At 45.2% G+C, this 21,370-nt stretch overlaps 1 protein-coding gene across 2 annotated transcripts in view; it reads left to right on the top strand.

Annotated features, from left to right (window-relative positions):
- The window catches only part of CDRT4 (CMT1A duplicated region transcript 4), a 90,893-nt gene extending 79,817 nt beyond the window's left edge, over positions 1–11,076 (top strand). Inside the window, exon 3 of one of the 2 annotated variants that reach the window (XR_010919660.1) lies at positions 10,505–10,532. Coding sequence is in view for 1 of the 2 variants with exons in the window: in XM_067547863.1 (XP_067403964.1) it covers positions 10,505–10,971 (467 nt within the window). In the remaining variant the exon portion in view is untranslated. Of the gene's footprint in view, positions 1–10,504 lie in introns of both variants that reach the window. The other variant, XM_067547863.1, reaches the window with a different exon arrangement.
- Positions 11,077–21,370: the final 10,294 nt, after the last annotated feature.

Genomic DNA, 21,370 nt, shown 5'->3' with positions numbered 1-21,370 from the left:
GTCAAAGCCGTATCCCATTGAAGTCAATAGCAAACCAGCATTGACTTCAGTAGGACCAGGATCAGATGCATGGGGCATTGCTTGTTAAGATTTCAAATTGGCTTCATCTCCTGCAAAATATTACTGGCATCCCTTTGTACACTGCTGAATTAGAGGCAGACAATGCAACACCTTGTTCTCAGAATTTCATATAATTTGGGGGGAGAATCCTGAAAGAGAAAAATAAGCAGCTAAAAAAATTGATGTAAAAACTAAGACCCAATAAATATAATCTCATATATAGATGGAAGAAATGGGTCCATTATATCCTCAGTAAAATCTAATCTATCCATCATCACCAAGGTAGCTGCACTTCTCCCACAGAGAGGGGGTAGGATGGTTATTTTCTCCATGACTGAAAGCATTGACATTTAGGGTTTTCCTTCTTCCACCACCAAATCACAGGTTTTCTTGCCTTTTTTGACGATTCTGCTGCACAGCGTCCATCCAATTTCTCACTCCTAGGACACACTGAAGAAAATAAGGGATGCTTCCAGGATCCCTGAAGAGGGCAATGTGGTTGGAGAAGGAGAGGTGAAGTGAAAGAAGGGGAATAAAACCACAGGTGTCACAAAGTTTGATCTCATTTGTGATTTGACAGATATTTGCCACGAGTCATCAGCGATTTCTCCTTCCCTACAATAGTTGATACGACAACAACTTTCTGCCTAGGAGCTGATTCAAAGAAACTGATGAAGTTGATGAGAGTCTTTCCCTTGGTTTCACTGGGGTTTGGATCAGGCCCCTGAACCTGTTCTGGTGCGGGTTGGGTGCTTATCTGAGCTGTTTGGACCTGGCAGTTACCTGGGGAAATCAGACTTTGTGAGTGTTCCAGCACTGGAAAGATTGCAAGAAGAGCCTTCCTACCACGTGTCGGTATTTGTGAGCACGCTATCTGGATTAATTCACAAAATTACAGATTTCAATTGGATTTAAAATACAATGTCAGTGAAAGACATCCTGGCCCAAATCCAAAGCCCACTGCAGTCAGTGAGATTCCTCTCACTGCCTTTAGATCAGGCCCTGTATCTGTGCACTTTTGCAATGCAAGCGTTTGTATCTAGTGCAGTCCATTAAAGCCACTCAAAAAGCAAATGTTTTGCATTACGCTGATTCCTGATTCCAAAGCAAAACTGAAGTATTTCTCCCTCCTCTGCCCCAGTCTCTGAAGATCTGAGCAGACCCAAACCAAATGAATATGGAAACCATATGGTGATAAGTAAAATAAATAAGAGATCAGCTTTGGGAGGCAGCAATCCCTCAGAGGGGCGCAGCAAAAGAAACTCTAAAACAAAGAGAGAGTTAATTATTCCAAGATTTTTTTTAAACAAAAGCTTATTAGTCTGCAAAGTTCTCCTCTGCAACATGTAATTTCATTTCCCCCTCATTTGCTTTTACTATGTGTTCTGGGCACTGTCAGAACAGCCTGATTTATAACTGACAGCTTTGCTATTTTTCCTACAAGTTCTCTCTAAATATAAGAGTGTGAAAATTGTCCCATTGCCAGGAACTCCTCTTAGAATTATAACTTACTTTCCTGCATGCTGCATCAGGTAGCTTTCTGATTTAAATGTCTTTCTTTCATAAAAAGCAAAATCCTCTTTCTTTTGGGAAATTGTTTCTGATCACTTTGATTGCATTGACTATCTCAACATGTCCTGAAAAAAAACAACCGAAAAAGAAACAATGGGTGTGACTCTGCTGGTTCCTGCTGCCAGCGGTGCAGATTTTAGATTACAGGGGAAATGCTTATTGACCAGGATTTTTTTAACTGCAGAGTTTTGTTTCTGGGGCTTTATTTCTGTCCAATGGTCTCCTAAAGCAGCTTGTAAAATAAATCAGCAACACTGACATGGTACATAACAGGGTATTTCTGGCTGCAGGGACCGCAACATGAAAAGCAGCTTATGAACAGGCAGCCAAGTGCTGTACTTTTAAGCATCATGATGCGAAAGATCAGAAATTATGGTAGATTTTTTTCAGTGAAATTTCAGCATCAGACAAAAATTAGCAATTTTTTTTTTTGATGTGGGATGGAAACAGCACCATTTTAGGAGTGAAAAAACTATATCCACCGAGAGACATTTCTCCACCTGTGATGCTGGCAGACTTCTACAGCTGTCCATGGAAAGGGTCTCCCTGTTTGCCTGCAAAAGTTGCAGGTTTTACAGGGCTCTTCCATTGTTTTCCTTTTTGTGTCAAAATCAGAGTGAGGTCTGAATCTCATGCCTTGAATCGGAGCACTCCTGAATTCTGGAAGTGACTTGAAATCCACTGCTCAGTCTCCATCTCCATTCCAAGGTGTGGGAATATCTCTTCTCTCTTTTATTGTCTTTGATTTTAAACTTCCTAAAGAGCCTGTCTTCTTGCTGGCTCATATGGAGCCTTTGGTTTGATGAGGATCTTTGTGGCGATGGTAACAATGCACCAGATTCACCGGAACATGCTGGCTGCTTTGGTGACACACAACCACTCTAAACCTTGTGTGGTAGTGGATTAGACTGGACGCTTGTTTTGCATCACCAAAACAGTGCAAAACAACCGGAGCTTACCAGTGAAACTGGCCTAATAATTACAAACCTAGTAACGCTTTATCCAAAAATCCAATCTGGCATGTGCCAGCGACTGTCTAGGAATAGACAAATGACAGGCAGACCTCAAAAGGTTCTGAATTTGAATCTGCATTGGATAAGACTGCAGAAGTAGGGATGCTTCTAACCAAGGTCCTCTGCTATATCTGTGTGCGTGTTGCACACTCAGGGTCAAACTGTGGCAAGCCCTTGTGTGAGTGTGTAAATCCCTGCACTCCACTGAGCTCAGAGGCTGCTCTCTGCTACCACCCTCTGTGACACAAGCCATCCCACAGGGGTGTGGAAGAGCCTGAGCCGTGTGCCCCTCTGTCCTGGCCAGCAATGCTCAGTGCAGAGGAGGAGAGCACAGGTCATAGAATCATAGAATATTAGAGTTGGAAGAGACTTCAGGAGGCCATCTAGTCCGACCCCCTGCTCAAAGCAGGACTAACCTCAGCTAAATCATTCCAGCCAGGGCTTGGTCAAGCCGCAGCTTAAAAGCCTCTAAAGATGGAGATTCCACCACCTCTCTAGGTAACCCATTCCAGTGCTTCACCACCCTCCTAGTGAAAACCTTTTTCCTAATGTCCAACCTAGACCTCCCCCCTGCAACTTGAGATCGTTGCTCCTAGTTCTGTCATCTACTACCATTGAGAACAGCCTAACTCCATACTCCCTGGAACCCCCTTTCAGGTAGTTAAAGGCTGCTATCAAATCCCCCCTCACTCTTCTCTTCTGCAGACTAAACAAGCCTAGTTCCCTCAGCCTTTCCTCATAAGTCTTGTGCTCCAGCCCCCTAATCATTTTTGTTGCCCTCCGCTGGACTCTCTCAACTTGTCCACATCCTTTTTGTAGTGGAGGGCCCAAAACTGGACACAATGCTCCAAATGCGCCTTCACCAGTGCCGAATAGAGGGGAATAATCACTTCCCTTGATCTGCTGGCAATGGTCCTTCCCTCCCAGTGGTGCACTCCCCTTGGGCACCGTGCAGCACCAGGAAGAGTTGTGTGTGTTTCTTTTTGTTGGAACAAAGCAGAGAGCGTTGCAAATTAAAAGCCCAGACCCAAGTGCCCTTGAGCACTGGGGAAGTTGAGGCAGATCCCCCGACGTGCATTCAAACTCTGGCTTATCTCTAGAATAAAGATCAGAAAATGGGGATTTGAGTGGCTGAGCGAAATGGACTTAGCGGCGGTGGGAGAGAAACCCCTTCAAGCAAACTTTTTTCTAACCAGAGAAAGGATCTTGAGCGCCCTTAAAGAGATGTGTTTCCAGGAAGACGAGCTATGGGTGTAAAATCTGAGTCCTTGCTAAATACACACACATGCATCCTGCTCCCTCTGAGGTCAGGGACAAAGCATCCATTGCCTCTGATGGGACCAGGCTCTGACTAAAGCCCATTGGTTCAGGTTGCTCAGCGGTTGAATTTTTGTTACAAGCCCAGACCTCACCCCCCAGTTAAGAAGTTGAGTAGTTTCTACCTGCCCTGAAAGTCAATGGTCCTCAGGCCCCATTATTCACAGGAGCTGTTCAATGCACCATACAACTGCGAACGAGGTGCAAACCTTCCATGCCACATTCTTCTTTGACAGGTTAGTCCTGGACATCCTCCATCTGCCAGACCGGCTGGGTGCGGCAGCAGAGGTGCCCTTTGCTGAGCCCTGGCTTTTAGAGTTTAGGTCATTTTCCTAAATGATTTGATTTAAATACAGCATAGGAGGAGCGGGGGAGCTTGCCAGGATACTAATAAAAATCCGGGGTCATCCCTCTGTTACGGGTAGCATGTCGAAGAGCATTTCGCCTAACTCTGCTTCCACTGAAGTCAGTGACGGTTTTGCCTCCTGCAAGTTTGACTGCAGTGAGCACAGAGTTAAGCCAGCAACAAGTGCCTCGGAAATCCCAGCCTGTCTGAATATTGGGGGACGATATTCTCCCAAGCCTTCTCTGGAACCTTCCTGCATCTGATTTCTAGGGCTTGCATTTTCAAAAGGGTAACATTTTCCAAAACGCCTACAGCTCAGAAACTCCAAAAGTATTGAGAGATCTGACTCCCGTTGACTCCAGTGGGAGTGAGACACCCAGATACCTTTGAGCAGCTAGGCCTAAGTGACTTAGGAGCCAAACTCCTACCAAGTGCTAACAGGCCTTGTTGCCTGTGCTAATATTCATTTCATGGTCTCAGCAGGTTCAGCCGCTGTCTTTAAAGCTGGGGCTTTCCTGGGGTCATATAGGAAATGCTTTTGGGGATGTCTCTTCACCTGTGAGATTTGATGAAAGGCATTGCCCAGACACCTGCAGAGAGACTCACAGAGCCACATCTCACCTTCCCACACTGCAGGTGTCACCCAGGAGAGGGAATTGGGACCTATCGAGCAGAGGGCTTAGGACACCTGAATGGATCTGCGTGGTGTAAGCAAGGGGAGGGGGTGGCAAGGACTGGTGGTGAAGAAAGTGAATTGGAAGCAGAGGAAGAAAGGTGGGGTTGGAGGAGGGAAAGTGAAGGGTGGGACATGGAGAAAGAGGGGAGTGGGAAGGTAATGGAGACATAAGCAGGGTGGGAGCAGCCAAACTCAGTGTCTGTGGCTTATTCCAACAGCCAGGCTTCTCAGAGGTTTGATTCTCGCCGATTGCCAGGCAGCTGCATGAAATGCTTCTGAGGGCTGGACAGGAGAAGCTGGGCCTCATTTCAGCTGTGTGGTGCAGTGGATCGCAGGCCAAAGCCAGCCTTTGGGCAGCACGCCCCAGCTGCGTGGGCAGACAGGCTCAGTGAGGATGCTGGGGTGACCCAAATTAATGTCCTGGCAGCAGCCACTGGGATTCCCCTGGCACGGCACCAGCCTCAGCTTGCATTAGCAGAGTATGGCATGCTGGGCAGGGCCTGGTGTGTCGCTAGAAACCACTGGGAGGAGGGAATGTGAAATTCCCATCAGGCTGTACCTGGAGGGCTCCCTCCCAGTGCAAAGCCAGCACTAGTATCAGACAGGGAGGCAGCTCCGGTAGGCTGCCCAACCCCTTGTGGGAGTTCGGGAGCTAACATTTCATCTCGGGCAGCTACAGATAAATCCCTGGCTGGGTTTATTAATCCCCTTCCAATGTCAGTGGCAGATGGGGACTGCTGTCGATGCCATGGAAAAAAAATCCTCTTCTCCTACACGAGCAGCGGGATGGATCAGAAGATGCACCCCCAAGGCAGCCCCCGATCACAGCCACTCGCCCAGTAGGAGCGCCAGAAGGCTCAGGCGCTCTGTAGTGGATCACTGAGCCTTTTCTCTGTGGGTTCAAATCCAGCCCAGGCTGGTAGCCCAGTCTAAGAGGTTATCACCTGATGGCTCTTCAGAACCTCCTTCACTTTTCCCTTTAGGTGCAATCACTTCCAGCCCTGCTCGTGGCATAAGCCCTCATACTCCACCCTCAGCCCTTCTGTGCTCAGGTCTCTCCCCACTGTGCCCCAGTCCCATGTATCCGTTCGCTAGCACCTTGGTTCATTTATATGGTGTCCCCAGTGGAAATGCATGGGGGGGGAGGGTGCGGGGGCAAAGTCAGGGAAGCCAGGAGGTGTCAGACGGGAATGTGTGTGTTGTTCTAAGAAGTGGGTGGTTTTCTCCCTGCTGTCCAGGCCTACAATGTAGCTTGCAAGTCATTCTGATGGGTGCCAGGGCTGTGAGGACGGCAGGTGAAGGTCAGAGGAAAAACACCTGGGATCACCTATGACATAACTCTGATTCATAACCCAGCTAGAGTGCTGGGCAGAGAGGCTGGTTTGGAAAGCAGATGCTGAGGCCTTATCTCAGATTCATTTCACCTTAGCATGCAATACAGACACACACAGAGAAATGGAAATGTTCTCACTGACCAACAGGGATCCTAGTTTTCCATGATGATAAAACCAAAATTCTCTGACTTAAAAAAACCAAACAAACCAAAAGCCTCCCAGGCAGTATTCTGACAGGTTGAGCCCTGCCCCCCAGGACTGAAGCTTTTTGCCCATTCTCCAGATTATCTGAATTCTTTCTTATAGGATCTGGTCCCCATCCCACGTAGAGCAGAGAAACAGGGTTCCACGGTAGTTAGTACGTTTTTATTTTTTCACAAAAAGTAAAAACTAAAAGATTCTCTGTAAAAATGCAAATGCCGCGTTTTTCCATGGCAAACAGGTTTCCAGGATCCCTGCTGACCAATACCAAATAACCGTAACTTTGCTTGGTAGCAAAACATTCCCAATACTTACAAAAATCTAAACCAACCCTAACCATGCATCGCATAACATTCTTTCATAACTGTGCACAAAACCATTAATGCCTTGCTCTTTCTTCACCCAGAGTGAAGTCTATATTCCTATCCAAAGCATATGCAATTCCCCAAAAAGGTATTTTAGCCATTCAAGACCAGAGGCTCTTTTAACAACCTCAGCCAACATAAATATCATACAAACATCAGTGTCGTTCCTGTGTTGAAAATAATTCCATGAGACCTAAACGTGAGTATACGCACACATCCTCCTATTCCTAATTCTTACACATGACCATAAAATTATCTAGCCCCTTAACATCAGAAGAGCATTTGGCTGCATACAGTTTTTGGTTTAGTGCAGCTCAGATTTTTAACTCCTTTTAAAAACAATATAAATATAACTAAGATGTGCAGATGCCAAAACCATTTTCCAGGGGGGCTCTCCATATAAACTAAAAATAATCTGCTCTCCTTACTTCATCCTCACACAGAGCTCTTTGAAAGAAGGGCCTGTCAGCTGTCTCTTTACAACACCTACAGTGTTACCTTCTCATTTGCTTTGGCACTACATAGCGTTGGCCGTTTGTGGATCTCTCTCTCCAAGATGCTCTGGAATGCAGCTCACAGCTGTTTCATAGCAGAGCTGGTTGGGGCTGAGGTCTGGGAACAGACTGTAAGTTTTGGATGTGCCTGTGAGATGCACGGAGTTCTTTTCCATGACCTTTGTTATTACTGTATTTAATTTACAGCTCAGTGTTGTTGGGTGGCTGGGTGCCTAGCTTTCACTTAGTGTTATTTCTTTTTCAGGACCTGATCCCAAGCCTATTAAAGTCAGTGGAAGGACTCCAAAGCTTTTTGGATCAGGCCTTTATTCCTTGAGTCTTCAAACCCTGAATCATCGTTGTTGCCTTTGGTGCCAATCCTGATGTTAGACAGTGGACCTCAGTCTGCAGGGCTGTCAGTGCAACGCTATATTTGCACGCACACAGTTTAAACACATTTTCTGTGGTGCAAATGTATCACATGCAGCCACTGATTAGCAGCCTGGCTCCTGACTAGCAGATCCCTTTTGGTTTGCAAAACGAAGGCTGAACAGAGCTGCTTAGCGTTGTTTTTCTGGCTATGTGCCAAGCCAAAACTCTCATCACTGGCGCTGTATGGGGGAAAAAATGGAATTGTCTTTTCATGGGAAATGTCAACATTTTTAAATGACTTTCTGCTCGGAAAAGGAACGAAAAGTTGAAATATCAAACGTTTTTCATAAAATGAAAAATTCTGAAAAGTTTCAAGTCGCAAATATCAGAATTGAAAATGTAGATATTTTTCATAAAAATAAAACAATCTGACCAGTGCCTTACACAAAGGGACTCTGAGAAACGATACGTGAATTTCCCATGGTCACTTAGCAAGTTATTGGCAGAAACAGAACCCAGGAGTCCTGACTCCCAGTCATCTGTTCTAACCACTAAGCAACATTGCTATACCTAATTATTAATGGAATCAATGATCTGCTCAAGCTTATCTTTTCCCCACTTTGCTGGTGGAATAGCACTGGGCCAGAGGGGAAAAAAAAACAGTTTGTTTTTGGTGCTTTGCACCTACCCACGTTGTGTACATTCCAAGCTCCAAGAATGTCAGAGAATCTAGCAGCAGTTGTACTGTATAATTATTCCTGCAACCTCTGGACTGCTTGTCTCCGTCGCTCCGCAGCTCCCAGTGACATACTGTCTCAGGCTGCGCGCACGCAGTCTGGAATGTGCTCTTATGTCTCTTGTACTCAAATAACAAAAACTGTTATTTGAAATCTACTTCTCGCTGCCTCCTTTCCCTTCCTTCAGTCCTCTCTACCCTGGTCAGCAATCCCATTCCAGCCGGGATAATCCTGACACTAATTTCAGTCGCCTGATTAGAATAAGAAGAATCTTTCATTACATTGCAAGGGCACATGCAACGGTTACTTCCCGGCTTCATAGTTTTGGGTGTAGTTTATAAGTCTTTCTGCTTCCCTGCCTTAGGAAATGTTGGGCAAATCCTTTTGCCGACTCTGTCACTGTTGGCAGACTGTGTTTCTCTGAGGTCTTTGAAATGGCCACAGAACAGGTACAGCAGGGATTCTCAAGCTCTTTCATAGTGTGGACCCTGTCTTAGTAGAAAAGTGTTGTGGACACCTCCTCTTGTATTCATGACTGGCCCCTGGGGAATCTAATAAAAGCTTGGTGGACATGAAAAGAACCTGGGATTAAATGAACCAGTGAGGTGGTTGCAATCCTGATGGCATCGATTCATCTCATCATATGCCCACTGGCTCTTAGTATGTTCCACCAGGACTCCTCCGTAGTGTGATTCTCCTGCAGTGCCTCATCTGGGCGGGAGGGAGCCGGAAGGCACCGGTGGCCACTCGTGGGGGGGCGGTCCTCACAACGGGCTTTGGATTTGCGGAGTAGGTCGTTGCATTTATCATAGAACACGGAGGCTGCTCATTTTGGTTCCCAATTTCCTGCGAGTTCAAAGGGGCTGTTTGTGGGGGTGGAGAGCGCCCCACTAGAAAGCTCTTTCTTCTCCATGGCTTAACAATCCTCTCCCCTTTTCTTGCGTCCCTTTTCGAAGACAGTCAAAGTCAAATGAGGACTGAGCAGCTGGGCCCTCCTGGCACTGAAAATAACCCTACCCCCAAATAGAGCTGAATAGCCCTCTGTCATGTAAATGTTTTCAAGCATTTTAAAAATGTGTCCTATATGGCACCAGAATCCCACAAGATCTGATCTTCTGTGGGACATTCCCCCCAGGGTGGTTCGAAGACTCGACTTTGCATTATTTCAAACCATAAATGTCTGCCAGTGTCGTTCAAAAAGCCCATGAAAAAACAAACCCAAGTTCTAGGCCCTGCAACACACCTGTCAAGGACACCCTTGGAGGACACAGTCCCACTCCTTTTGAAAACAACCAGAGACTCCCTATCGGCTTTCTTTTGGGACCAGATTCAGCTCCCATTAATATCATACAATCATGAAGCAGTGGGGAAAGGATCTATTATTCTGGGTCACCTAGTCTCTCCCCCTGCTCGCTGCACTGTTCTTGCTGACAGTCTGTTCTCCAATACTCAGGCCAAATCTAGTGTTAAATATTTCTAGCGTGGAAGCATCCACCACGTCATCACAGTGGTTATATCCCGGGCGGGCCGGGTCCATGGGACCTTTTTCCAGCTCTCCGTCCTTAATAAACTGCTTTGTTCAGCAAGAGCATATTTTACTCATGTAAATATTTAATCGCTAATTACATAATTGTTGTGATTTACTAGGCAGTGCTGGTAAAGATAAAAGCAATTACATGCACACAGGAAATTCTGTAGCTGCTCGTGGGCTGTGTAATTCTTACATGAATAATTGCTGCCAGGCAAGAATGAGCCGGTTTTATGACAAGCTCTAAATGCAACACTCTAAAGGAAACTAAAAGTCTGATTTCTCTAGGCATGTTTGATGAAGCCTTCAGTTCTTTCCAGCGAGTTTCTTTCTTCTTCGGATTCTCTCTTCTCTGGGGAGCTGCAATGCAAGTGGAGATTCTAGATCTGTCTCCTCTGCATGCCATGGTGCGACTGCGGCATGGGTAGGGTAGGCTTAACTGGCTGTACTTGCTGCATTCTAAACTTATCTTTATCTCTTGGGTTGCAGAACAGAGTTTGTTCTCAGCAAATATCGGTCTCCCCAGCCATTTGATCCGCCGCTGCCGCCAATGGCCAGCCTACACCATCCTCACGTCTCCAACGGTCAAGATGCTCGTTGAGCAAGATGAGCTGAGGAAAGCTGAGCCCCAAGGAACATCTCGGGAATGCAGACAGGGAATGGGCAGCAGCGGGGGCCACACGCCAGGACGAAAGGCAAGCGATGAGTCTCAGGAAGTAGGTTTTACTGAGACAGCCCAGGAGTCGTCAAGGTCAAATGAAGATAGCAGCCCCCTTAGGATTGCAAGGGGCTCTCCAGCAAACACTGAAGCCTTGTTTTTCCAGAGTAGTTCATCATCAGGGGGCCCCCCACTTAAAGGCAATAGGGTTATTTTCTCTAGTAAACCCCCCTTCCGTGTGTTACCATGTGGATCCCACATGTCTGCCAGCAAGCAAAAATCAACTGCCTGCAGTTAGAAAAATAGATTTCAGGTGTTCTGCTTCTCCACTCCAGAGTGCATTAAAGTTCCTCTGCAACTAGCTGTTCAGGTTTTGGTTTCTGTTTTTTAATCATATCATTAAAAGCCCCACTTGAGCTCATTCGGATGATTGCGTGAGGGGTAGAATGATGCTCACCCAGCATGCTGAATGCTGCTCTGTTTGTTCACGAGTGTCTTAGGACATGCCCTACAAAGGGGTATCATGTAGAACACAACGTACAAATGTGTACATATGCGCGTGCACACAAACACACACACACACACACGTTCGGGAGCTAATTCTCCACTCCCTTGCACAATGTGTCGTCATTTACATCACCGCAAAGCGAGCGTAAGTTGCTACCGTTCTAATCTGGTAATGTTTTACACCCATTGGACTGGTATAAATGACTATGCAGGTAACTGTGACTCGGATCATAACAATAATAGTAATAATCATTAATAATGAATAGTGCAATAAACTGGCTCTTAGAGTATTGACTTTCGGAGAATACGCTAACCCTCCATTAAAGCAAACCGAGACATGGAACCCAGCAGCAAATTTATATATTGATGTGAATACCATCATATAAAGAGTCAGTGATTCTCTGATGCCCTGTGGCTTGTGTGGTCATTTATACCAGAGCAAAGTGGGTATAAGATGCTACTAAGTTAGAACAGGTTGATTCTCATTGATATTAAGGCCATTTTACATCACTCTGGCAGTGTAAAGGGCCCTGGAGGTGTCAGTGATACTTACGCTTGGTTACACCACCCAAATGGCATAGAGTGGCCTTAGTGGAAATGAGAATCAAACCCAGCCCCTTTGCATTGGTAGAAATCACCACACTAGTGTAGGGCAACGACCAATTAGGCCCGAAGTATTTATTCCATGTCACTACAACAGATGTTCCTCTCTGAAATGCTCCAGGAGTCTAGTTAGTTTTTTTACACTGAATCCTATTTTGGGGTGGTGGTAAGGGAAATTAAATTAATAAAAGATCTACCTCCCTGTTCTTCCTGCAGCCTGTGGCTCATTGTAACTACTGTCTTAAACCACTTTCTCCATCACCCTTCTTCCCTGGACGAATGGGCTGCTAATTCTGCAAGTGCAGGAAACCAGAGCTATTTATAATAGTTCAGCGTGGGGGAAAAATATAGCAAGAAACTGAAATCATCCCTAAATAGCAAGAAATAGTGGCTGAGGTGGCTGAAAAACATTTTTGTTTTCCTTTGGCATGAGTATTTGTTTGCGTATGTGCATGCACATGTGTGTCTGTGTGTGTGTGAATTTAGTGCTAGCGACAGAACATAGCAAGGCATCCACAACAACTGAGTTCTCTCCGGAGAGGAAGTGTGGATTAGTGGTTACAGTACAGGATTGCTGGCTGGTCTGGGACTTATTCTGTGCTCTGCTGTTGATTCTCTGATATATTTGTAGGGCACTTAAATTATCTGTGCCTCAGTTTTCCTGTCTATAAAATGGGGATCACAATATTTATTTATTCCCCAATATCATGGGGAAGTTCAACATGTTAGTGGAACTGGTGGAAAACTTTCTGACAGTTTTCCAACTGGAAAATGCTGAGTCATGTAAGTCAAGATGTTTCATGGCAATGTATTGGCTTTGTTGACATTTTCGACAAAAAATTATTGAAACTTTTGTTTCCATAAGGTTGAAGCATTTCATTTTTATAATTATAATTAATGAGGGATTCTGTTTTTCAAGTTTATTAATTTAAAGGTGGGGCCTATTTTTAGCAATTTTTTAGGTTTATGTAGATGTTCAAAAATCAGTATGTGTTGGGGCTTTCTGTAATGTTTGCATAGACATTGTGTAATGAATAATCTCTGGGTAATGATCCTAGTGCAGTTTAAGTAGTACTATTTCACACAGCGCTACATTAAAGCACACTAGGAACCTTCAGTGTGTACCAGGAGAGTCTACACAGACCAATTAACATGCAGTACATTAGTGCCCTTTAGAAATCACACCCCTATAGTCTTCATTACTGCTCTGTGTAGACAAGATACAAGTAACCATTTCTGGTGTTTCTTGGATCAACACTGCTTTCATATATATAATTTGGTGTGTGTGTGTCAGGTGATTTATCTGTGTTTATTGGCTAAAACCTAAAATCAGAAGCCATAAATAAATAAACATAAATATAATATAGTAAATATAATGTATACAAAAGTCTAAATGATAAATATGAAACAAAGAGCTTCAACCTTGTTGGAATGAAATGTTTCAATGAGACTATTTGGATATTTCCTAAACAAATTTTTCAGAAATTTCATTTCACGGGAAATTTGGAAACTTGGCCTTTTCGTTCTGATTTGGGTCGAAGGGAAATTTGGAAACGTTGGGATGTCCCACAGAACGAAATTTCTGATTTCAACCAGCTCTGTCCATTAGTGTTGCTAAAATACTTTAAGGGCCTGATCCAAAGCCCTTTGGTGTCAAAGGAAGGACTCCCATTGACTGCAATAGATTTTATGTTGAGGCTTTTGATCTTTTAATGAAACATGTCACAAGAGGGCAAAGCATTCTTACTTTGTATCCACAGTAACCAGATAGCAAGTGTGCAAAATCAGGACAAGGGGTGGAGGGTAATAGGCACCTATATAAGAAAAAGTCCCAAATATCAAAACTGTCCCTATAAAATTGGGACATCTGATCACTGTTTGATTGGAGCCAGTGTGGGGGGGACACCAGTTCACCAGGAACGGACAGAAAACTACTGAACAAACAACTTAGGCCAGGATTTTCATAGGTGTCCACATCCTGCTGGAGTTGGGCAACCCAATGCCTTACGCTCCTTTGAACAGCTCAGTCTTATTTCGCAAAGACCACAGAACAGCTGTCAGATAACAACTTCCAGTTGCTACCAGCCTGAGCTGGATTTGAATGAATGATGTAGAGGTGAAAAGTCTCATGTTCCTGTTACCATTCCCCTGTTCCAGCCAGGCCTCCGTGTTAGTTCACACAGTCTATAATTCACTCATTTTATGTGCCTGTGTGTATGCAATGAAGTGTTGCCCAATGGTTACCACAGGGGCTTAGGAAACAAGACTCAGAGGTTTTATTCCTGGCTTTTCCACAGCCTCTCTGGTTGAAACGAGGCAAACCATTTTGCATCTCCGTGCCTCGGTTTCCCCATCTTTGAAAGAGAGCTAACGATCATTAATAATTAACTTACATCTCAAGTAGGTTGGGAGGTTTAAGGCCCCACTTCAGCTAAACACTTAAGCACCTGCTTCACTTCAATCATATGCTTAAGTCCTATAAAAATCAATGGGACTTTGGCAAATGCTGAGCACACACTGAATCGGGGCCTGATTCATTAGTGTTTGTAAAGTGCTTTGATAGCCCCAGGTAAAGATGAAATAGAAGCGAAAACCTGGGGCATAACATAAAAAGTGCCACAAAGGAAAATCTGGACTGAAACAAGAGGAAGAGGACACACACCAATTTACTGGCTTTTCCATCTGTGCTGAGTGGGGAGTGGACAGAATATGCAATTTAAAAGAGAAGTTACTCTTTAATGAGGAAAAATCAAGAGTCCCTGAAGCCGTCGACAGCTGTGGCAGCACCAGTCAGCTGCTGTAATATAAAATCAGGGGCCCCCACGCTAATTGCTGCTCTAAACGACCTTCATTCTGTTGTGGCTGTTCAAGCCCTGTTATATTGGAAGCAGATGCTCATCTCATTAAACAGATAGAAGCCAGGTGCTGCCTGCCTTGTTTCAGTGAAATATTGGCTGATTTCACATAAAGGTGAGTGTGATCAGATTTACGCTTGCACGTACCCAGAGGCAAACAGCAGGGATTTGGAATGATGGACACTGGCTTTTATTTAGGGCCTAATTTGAGTTTTTAACATGACTTTGTGTGTTGGTTGGCACTGAGGACTGGACACAGATGAAAGCAATTTATAGCTTCCTGGGGTGGGATTTTTGCTATGTTCTCTGCTCAGAGTTATTACACTGTGGTACTGGGGACTTCCTGTGACCCAGAAGTAGGCCCTTGTAAAAACAACCGACCCACTTGTGTGTATGCACACTCTCTCCTGTGTTGTTTGCAAAGGGGATAGCAGGGCCATGGCTGGTGTCTAATGAAGGTAACAAAACATTAGACGTTTGTGATTTTGGTTCTCAGAGAATGTGGGGGATGTGTTGGGTCCATGTGATGTCTGTAGGCCTGAGTTTCACTTTTTTTTTATTCCAACCCCATCCAAAATTTTCAACCTCAATTCAGTCAAAAAAAGCCCCATTTTGACTAGCGTGGCATACAAGTCAGATGGAATCGCTGAATTTGACCCGGCTTCGAGCGACAACTACAAAGCAGTCCAGGCTGTAGTTCAGCGCACAGTTTAGGAAATCCATGAGGTCAAAAATGGTCAAAAACCCCCTCGGCTAAGCCTGGTTCAGTGGCTGTTAGCAATGCTGGGAGCCCTGGTGTAGATGGGCCACTCGCCGCTTCAAACAGTGCATCTACAGCTGGTCAGGAAAGGTCCCTTATTTTTGTCAGAGTAATTTGAAAACATTTTTTGTTTTAATTGATCTTTGTTTGGGGCAGGGCTTCACTGGAAACCCAAAAACCTCCTCTCCAAAAGTGAACAGCAACAGATCTTTCATTTTTAGTTTGCTTGGCAAAAAACATTTCTTGTGAAAATGCCCCTTTTGTGTGAAAGTCATTTGGGGAAGGCTGGGCGGGGTAGTTGTCATCTAATCGTGTGCAGAGAATGATCTAACTGATACAATGTTGAAAACCATAGTGACAGCCCACTTCTACCAGGCCTTCCAGCATTGCTCACACCAATAGATTGTTAGTTCTTTGGGGCAGGGACCATATTTTTGTTTTGTGTCTGTACAGCACTGAGCCCAATTGGCTCTGGGGCCATGACTGGAATTCCTAAGTGCTACCGTAATGCAAATAACAATCATAGAACTGAATGAGTGGCACCAATGGAAGGACATTTTCCCCAAATGTCCGTAGTATGGACAAGATTAGAGGGGGCCACAGAGTCTGTCTGTGGCCATCAGTCTCAGTAAAGAATCCCAATTGGTATTCATTACAAGTGAGTCTTGTCTCTTCTCTGCCAGGAGAGAGCCCAGGTTTACCTGAAACTTGACTCAAGTTTGCTGAAAGTTTTCTGAACAAACCTTAGGAAAAAGACCTCAGAAAATACCTCACTTGCAAAGAGAGAACTCCAGAGGGAAATTTAATCCTTCAAGATGCTGAAAGTTCACCAATAGTTTTCTCATGCAATGGATTGTAGCCCCTCATGTTTTCAGCTTTTAATGCCAGGGTGATCCTGACCCAGAGAAAATGCCGGAGAGCCTGTCAGATAGGAGATAGAGGAGAGCTTTGGAGTCGTGTATGCAATGCTTTTCTGCCAGGTTTTGACGATCGTTACCATAACTGGATGGTGAAAGACTTAGGGGGTGTCCCCACTTCGAGCTGGGGGTTTGATTCCCAGCTTACAGAGATGTACCTGCACTGGCTCTGATCTGGCTTGTGCATTTAAATATAGAGTGTAGCCACCACGGCAGTTGCCTCAACTCTATACCCGTCTGAGACCACAGACATATTCTGGGGGCTGCTGGCCTCTTCCACTGCTCATGCTGGCGACGCTGCTTTTAGGGTGTTCGCTCAGTCAGCATTCGCTGGAGTACGTCTCCTCAAGCTGGAAATCAAAGCCTCAGCTCACAGTGTAGACATACCCTCAGAGTGGGTAGGGAAGTGTCACCTCTTAAATTAGGTTGTGAAGATTGAGAGGCTTCAATGTCTTGCCATGTGGGGGTGGTATCTTGTGTTTCTCTGAAGCATAGCCATTCTCAGACGAATCTCAGTTTAGCTGCATAACTGTAAAATTTCCAGCTGGGAAAGTGAATCCCCCATTGGCCATATTAGTTCTTTGGCATCTTATTTGCATGCTTTTGCCCCATCTGATAAATGATGTACAGTGCAAGGTTTCCTATACCAGAAACTATCAGTGAGACTTGAAGCGTGAAACCCACAGAAGGAAATGTATCTTGAGTAAATAAATGCAACCACATGGAGATAAAGGGAGATCGTGCCATCTTGGAAGGTCTAAGGTTTCAGCTTACAGGGTGAAGAAAGAGGAATAGATTCACCATTTTCAAGTTAGTTAAATCAGGTGCAATTTATGCTAACTACAGGTGATGGGAACCTGGATTTTTGGTATGAAGCAGAGAAGGCAGAGTAAGTGCTTTCTTATCATCTAGCTGAAATCAGAGCTATTCATGTAGAAAACAAACCTGTATCTGGTGTGACTGCCTGCATGAGTATATACGCCATGAATTACAGGTCACCAAATGGACTAGTTCAGCATGCACCGGTTTAGGGAATCACTCTGCAGTGATAGAGAGGAAAGAGGGGAATTTATCTGATGGTGATGGGCTCACAGTAGACCAAAAATAACTAATTCCACTAGCCAACTCAGCCATGAGATTTTCAGTAAGTTGTTGTGGCTAGTCCAAGTTTTTATCTTTCAGGGCAAGAGTATAGCTGGCCCTGCATGGGTAATAAATGGAGGGAAAAGCTGAAAAGAGTTGTCTGCTCTTTATTTCCAGCCTCCCTCTTTGCTTTGGCAGCAGAGGGATGCCCAGCTTTCTAATGGGGAAGCCTTACCCTAGTGCTGTATGGAAACCTTTTGATGCAGGCCAAGTGAGTGAAAAGTCAGGCCTTGTGAGAGGTGTGGGGGAGATCGTGAACAGCTACAACACGCTTGTACCTCAGTTTCGCCTGGCATTGTTCACAGGAACAAAAGGCAGGTGATGAAACCATTTTTCACACGTGAATTCTTCCTGCCCAAAAGTTCTTCCCTTCTCTGGCGAAGTAGCCATCTTTTTTTCCCTTCCCCAGAGACTGTGCCAGAGTTCTGCTGTGCCATTCTGCCTCTCGGGACCGACTCTGCCCCAGTAGGCGCTTGGTATGATGTCAATGTTTCGAGTGGGTGAAGCAGAGGAGGCAAAAATAGACGTTTAGACATTTTTCCAGCTTTGCCTGTTTGAAAGGGAATATTTATAGCTCTGTGCATAAACAAAAGCTCTCTTTGTGTGACCATTACCAGTGGCATTGTGCATGTGTTCCCAGAACAGCACACAGCCAGGACGTTCTCCCATCACATGCTCGCCCTCTAATCTGAGGCCTACTCGGAGCCAATTTCACCTCATTGAGAGTAGGAATCTTTGCAGGCCCCTCTTCCCAAAGCAGGCCGGGCAGCATTGCTTTCCAAAGGGTGGTGCTTCCATCTGGATTTCTGAGCACTCACAAAACTCCCTTTTAAAAAGAAATTGCTTCAGCTGCTTCATTATGGGCCTGACCTTGAGTACCCAAAATGACTATTCACTTTTGTGAATCTTGCCCATTTTCTCCATGCCTGGGAGAGCACATGGAACTGAACCAGCAGATGCAGCCCCTGTGACCCCAATCTAATCGGGAAGAACAAGCTGAATAGAAAGCCACATATTTGGGGTGGGGGTTGTTTGTTTGGGTTATTTTAATTGTGACCACAAGATGTGACTTGTGACTTTTAGAAGCTGTCATGCCTCATTTCATTGCTGCGGTGGTTACGCAGGGACAATGAATCTTCATGTGGATTCAGTGCTGGTGAAAGAGGGTGGACAGGTATTTCTGCTGACTAAAATTTTCTCTGCATCCACAAGACCAGGACAGCCCAGACACCAGTGGTGAAAGCTTCCTTCTCCCTTTGGTTTATCTCAAATCCTTCAGTGTTTGTATGTGTGGGACCAGAGCCTCAGCTGGTGTAAATTGGAATATGGCCAATCATTGTGTGTGTTATATTAATCTGTAAACTAAGAACCGTGATCTACTCACTGCATAATTAAAGCGTCTGAGCTTCTGCCACGTAAAATCAATAGCAAAGTCCCTGGTGGATATCATGTAGTCTCTGGCACTTCTTACTGTGGCTCAGAATTCTGCTTGGGATAGGTGGTGGTTGGTTTGGTTTTAGGAGGGATTGGGAATAAAAGGGGTGGGTGAATTATGAGCATCACCTATGCAGAAAGGTTTTCTCAAAGAGGAAGACTCTACAACATTTCCTGATGCCCGTCAGACTCTGCATTGGCCTGATCTCCTCTGGGAGCTCATCACCAAGCCAGCTGCTCTCGACCCACAAGGCTTTGTCCCCAGCTCTCCCATACTTCGTCCTGAGCTCCAATCTTCATTGTCCCAGAGGAGCCAGCTGTCGAGTGTTCGTAGATCAAAATCAGTCTTTGATGTTGCTGGGGGGCTGGATCCACTAACTGCTTTGAACATTAGAAGCAAGGCCTTGGACTGTCATTGGCAGCTGAGTGGGAACCAGTGGAGGGATCTGAGCACAGGCTGATGTGCTCCCGGTGGCCTGAGCCATGGAGAAGGTGGCATGCTACATTCTTTACCAGATGAAGCCTGTGCATTGTCCTACCATTCAGATTCAGCTGTAACACGTCATAGCAACCAAGCCTGAAGGTGAGAATGCATGCCTCTCGGGCTGAGTCCTCATCTGGGAGGAAGGGATGAAGTTTCTTAGCAAGCTGGATCTGAAAGCAGGCATTTCTAGAAACTGGCCATCCAAGCTTAGTGAGGAGTCAAACAAGAACCCAAGGCGTTGCCCCACTCTGATGAACGGAGGCCTTGGACTTTTGGTGGAAGGTTCAGAGAACATCTTGGCCATCTTTTTGAAGTGTTTCCACTTTCTGACCAGCATCACTTTGGTCTTGCCTAAGTTCAGCTTGAGCCAGCTGCTCTTCATCCAAGAGCTGATCCCTTGTAAGCTGCATCAGCTGAGAATGAGTATATATCTTAGTCTCCTTGGCTTGCTATTGGCAGCTGAGCCCAGGTGTTTCGCTATCTCCCCATGTGGTCTCATGTAGATACTGAAGAGGAGCGGGGATTGCATGGATCTCTGCAGGACCTCCTAGGTGAAGACCTTTGGAGAGGAGGAGCAGTTCCTCTTCCGCAGAGCTCACGGAGTGGTGATGAGTAACAACTGGAGCCATTGTAGAGCTCTGCCATCTACTCCTGCTGTGTCCATCAGGTGGGTTACTAGTACCTTGTGCTCCACTGTGTCTAAGGCAGCAGAGAGGTCCAGCGGTGTGAGCCTGGAGATCTTCCCTGTGTCCATGGCCATGAAAAGGTCATTGTTTAGTGCCACTAGAGCTGTCTCTGTGCTGCACCCTGGTCAGAATCCTGATTGTGAGGCGTTCAGGATGTCGGCTGATGTCACGTGTCAGCGCATGAGGGTTACTGCTTTCTCAGTAGTTTTTGTCCAGAGATGGACGGCTGGAGAAAGGATGAGAGTTGGAGAGATCATCAGAGCTCAGTGTTGCCTCCTTGAGGAGTGGGTGAACTACTTCTCTGGAGTCACTGACTATTTCCGTTAGTAGTGCTTGTGCTCCTGGGTTTGAAAGTAGGAGGAATGTTGCCTTAAAGGGCTTGACCCTGCAAAGTGCTCGTGAACAGCCCATCAGTTTATTGTGTGTGTGTATTTAGGGCCGTACTCTGATTAGTGATTTGCTCTGGGCAGGTTCCCACTGACTTCAACAGGGTTACACCTGGCATAAGACACCAACCAGCATAAGTCAAAGTCTTTATAATATGAAGAGTGTGGTTGAGAGGTAGATAGATCGATAATGCAGAGTGAGATCAAATCCCATTGAAATCAATGGAGGTTGAAAGTGCTCAGCACCTTACAGGATCAGGGTTTTTATGCCGAGTGCACCCCAACTCTTGCACTCCACCGCCCTGGAACAGAAAAACAAGCCTGATGACCAACCATGCAGAGAGCTGGAAAAGAGGGGTGAACAGTAGAGTGGCAAAGCTTGCAGATAACACAAAATTATTCAAGTTAGTGAAGTCCAAAGCTGATTGTGAATAGTTACAAGGGGATCCCGTAAAACTGGGTGACTGGGTAACAAAATGGCAGATGAAATTCAACATTGGTAAGTGTAAAGTAATGCACATCGGAAACAATAATCCCAACTACACATCTATAATGATGGCTCTAAGTTAGCTGTTACTAACTCAAGAAAGAGATCTTGAGTCATTGTAGATAGTTCTTTGAAAACTTCAGCTCCATGCACAGCATTCTGTTAGTCTTTTTGAACACTGATGTGAAGTATTAGGAAAGGGATGGATAGAAAATAAGAGATAGATAGATATTTCTCTCTCTCTCTATGTATATGTATATGTATATATAGTGCCACTGTATAAATCCATGATGCACTGTATCTAGTTCTGGTCATCCCATCTCCAAATGGATATAGGGGAACTGGAAAAGGTTCAGAGAAGGGCCACAAAGATGATCAAGGTATGGAATAGCTTCCATACAAGGAGAGACTAAAACGTTTAGGCTGTTAATCTTA

This window comes from Emydura macquarii, unplaced genomic scaffold, assembly GCF_026122565.2.
Source record: "Emydura macquarii macquarii isolate MOO-44397 ecotype Brisbane River unplaced genomic scaffold, CSIRO-AGI_Emac_v2 contig_1230, whole genome shotgun sequence".
In the NCBI taxonomy this organism is placed as follows: domain Eukaryota; kingdom Metazoa; phylum Chordata; order Testudines; family Chelidae; genus Emydura; species Emydura macquarii.
The sequence above is the reverse complement of the archived record's forward strand: the minus strand, read 5'-3'. Positions and strand labels throughout refer to the sequence as shown.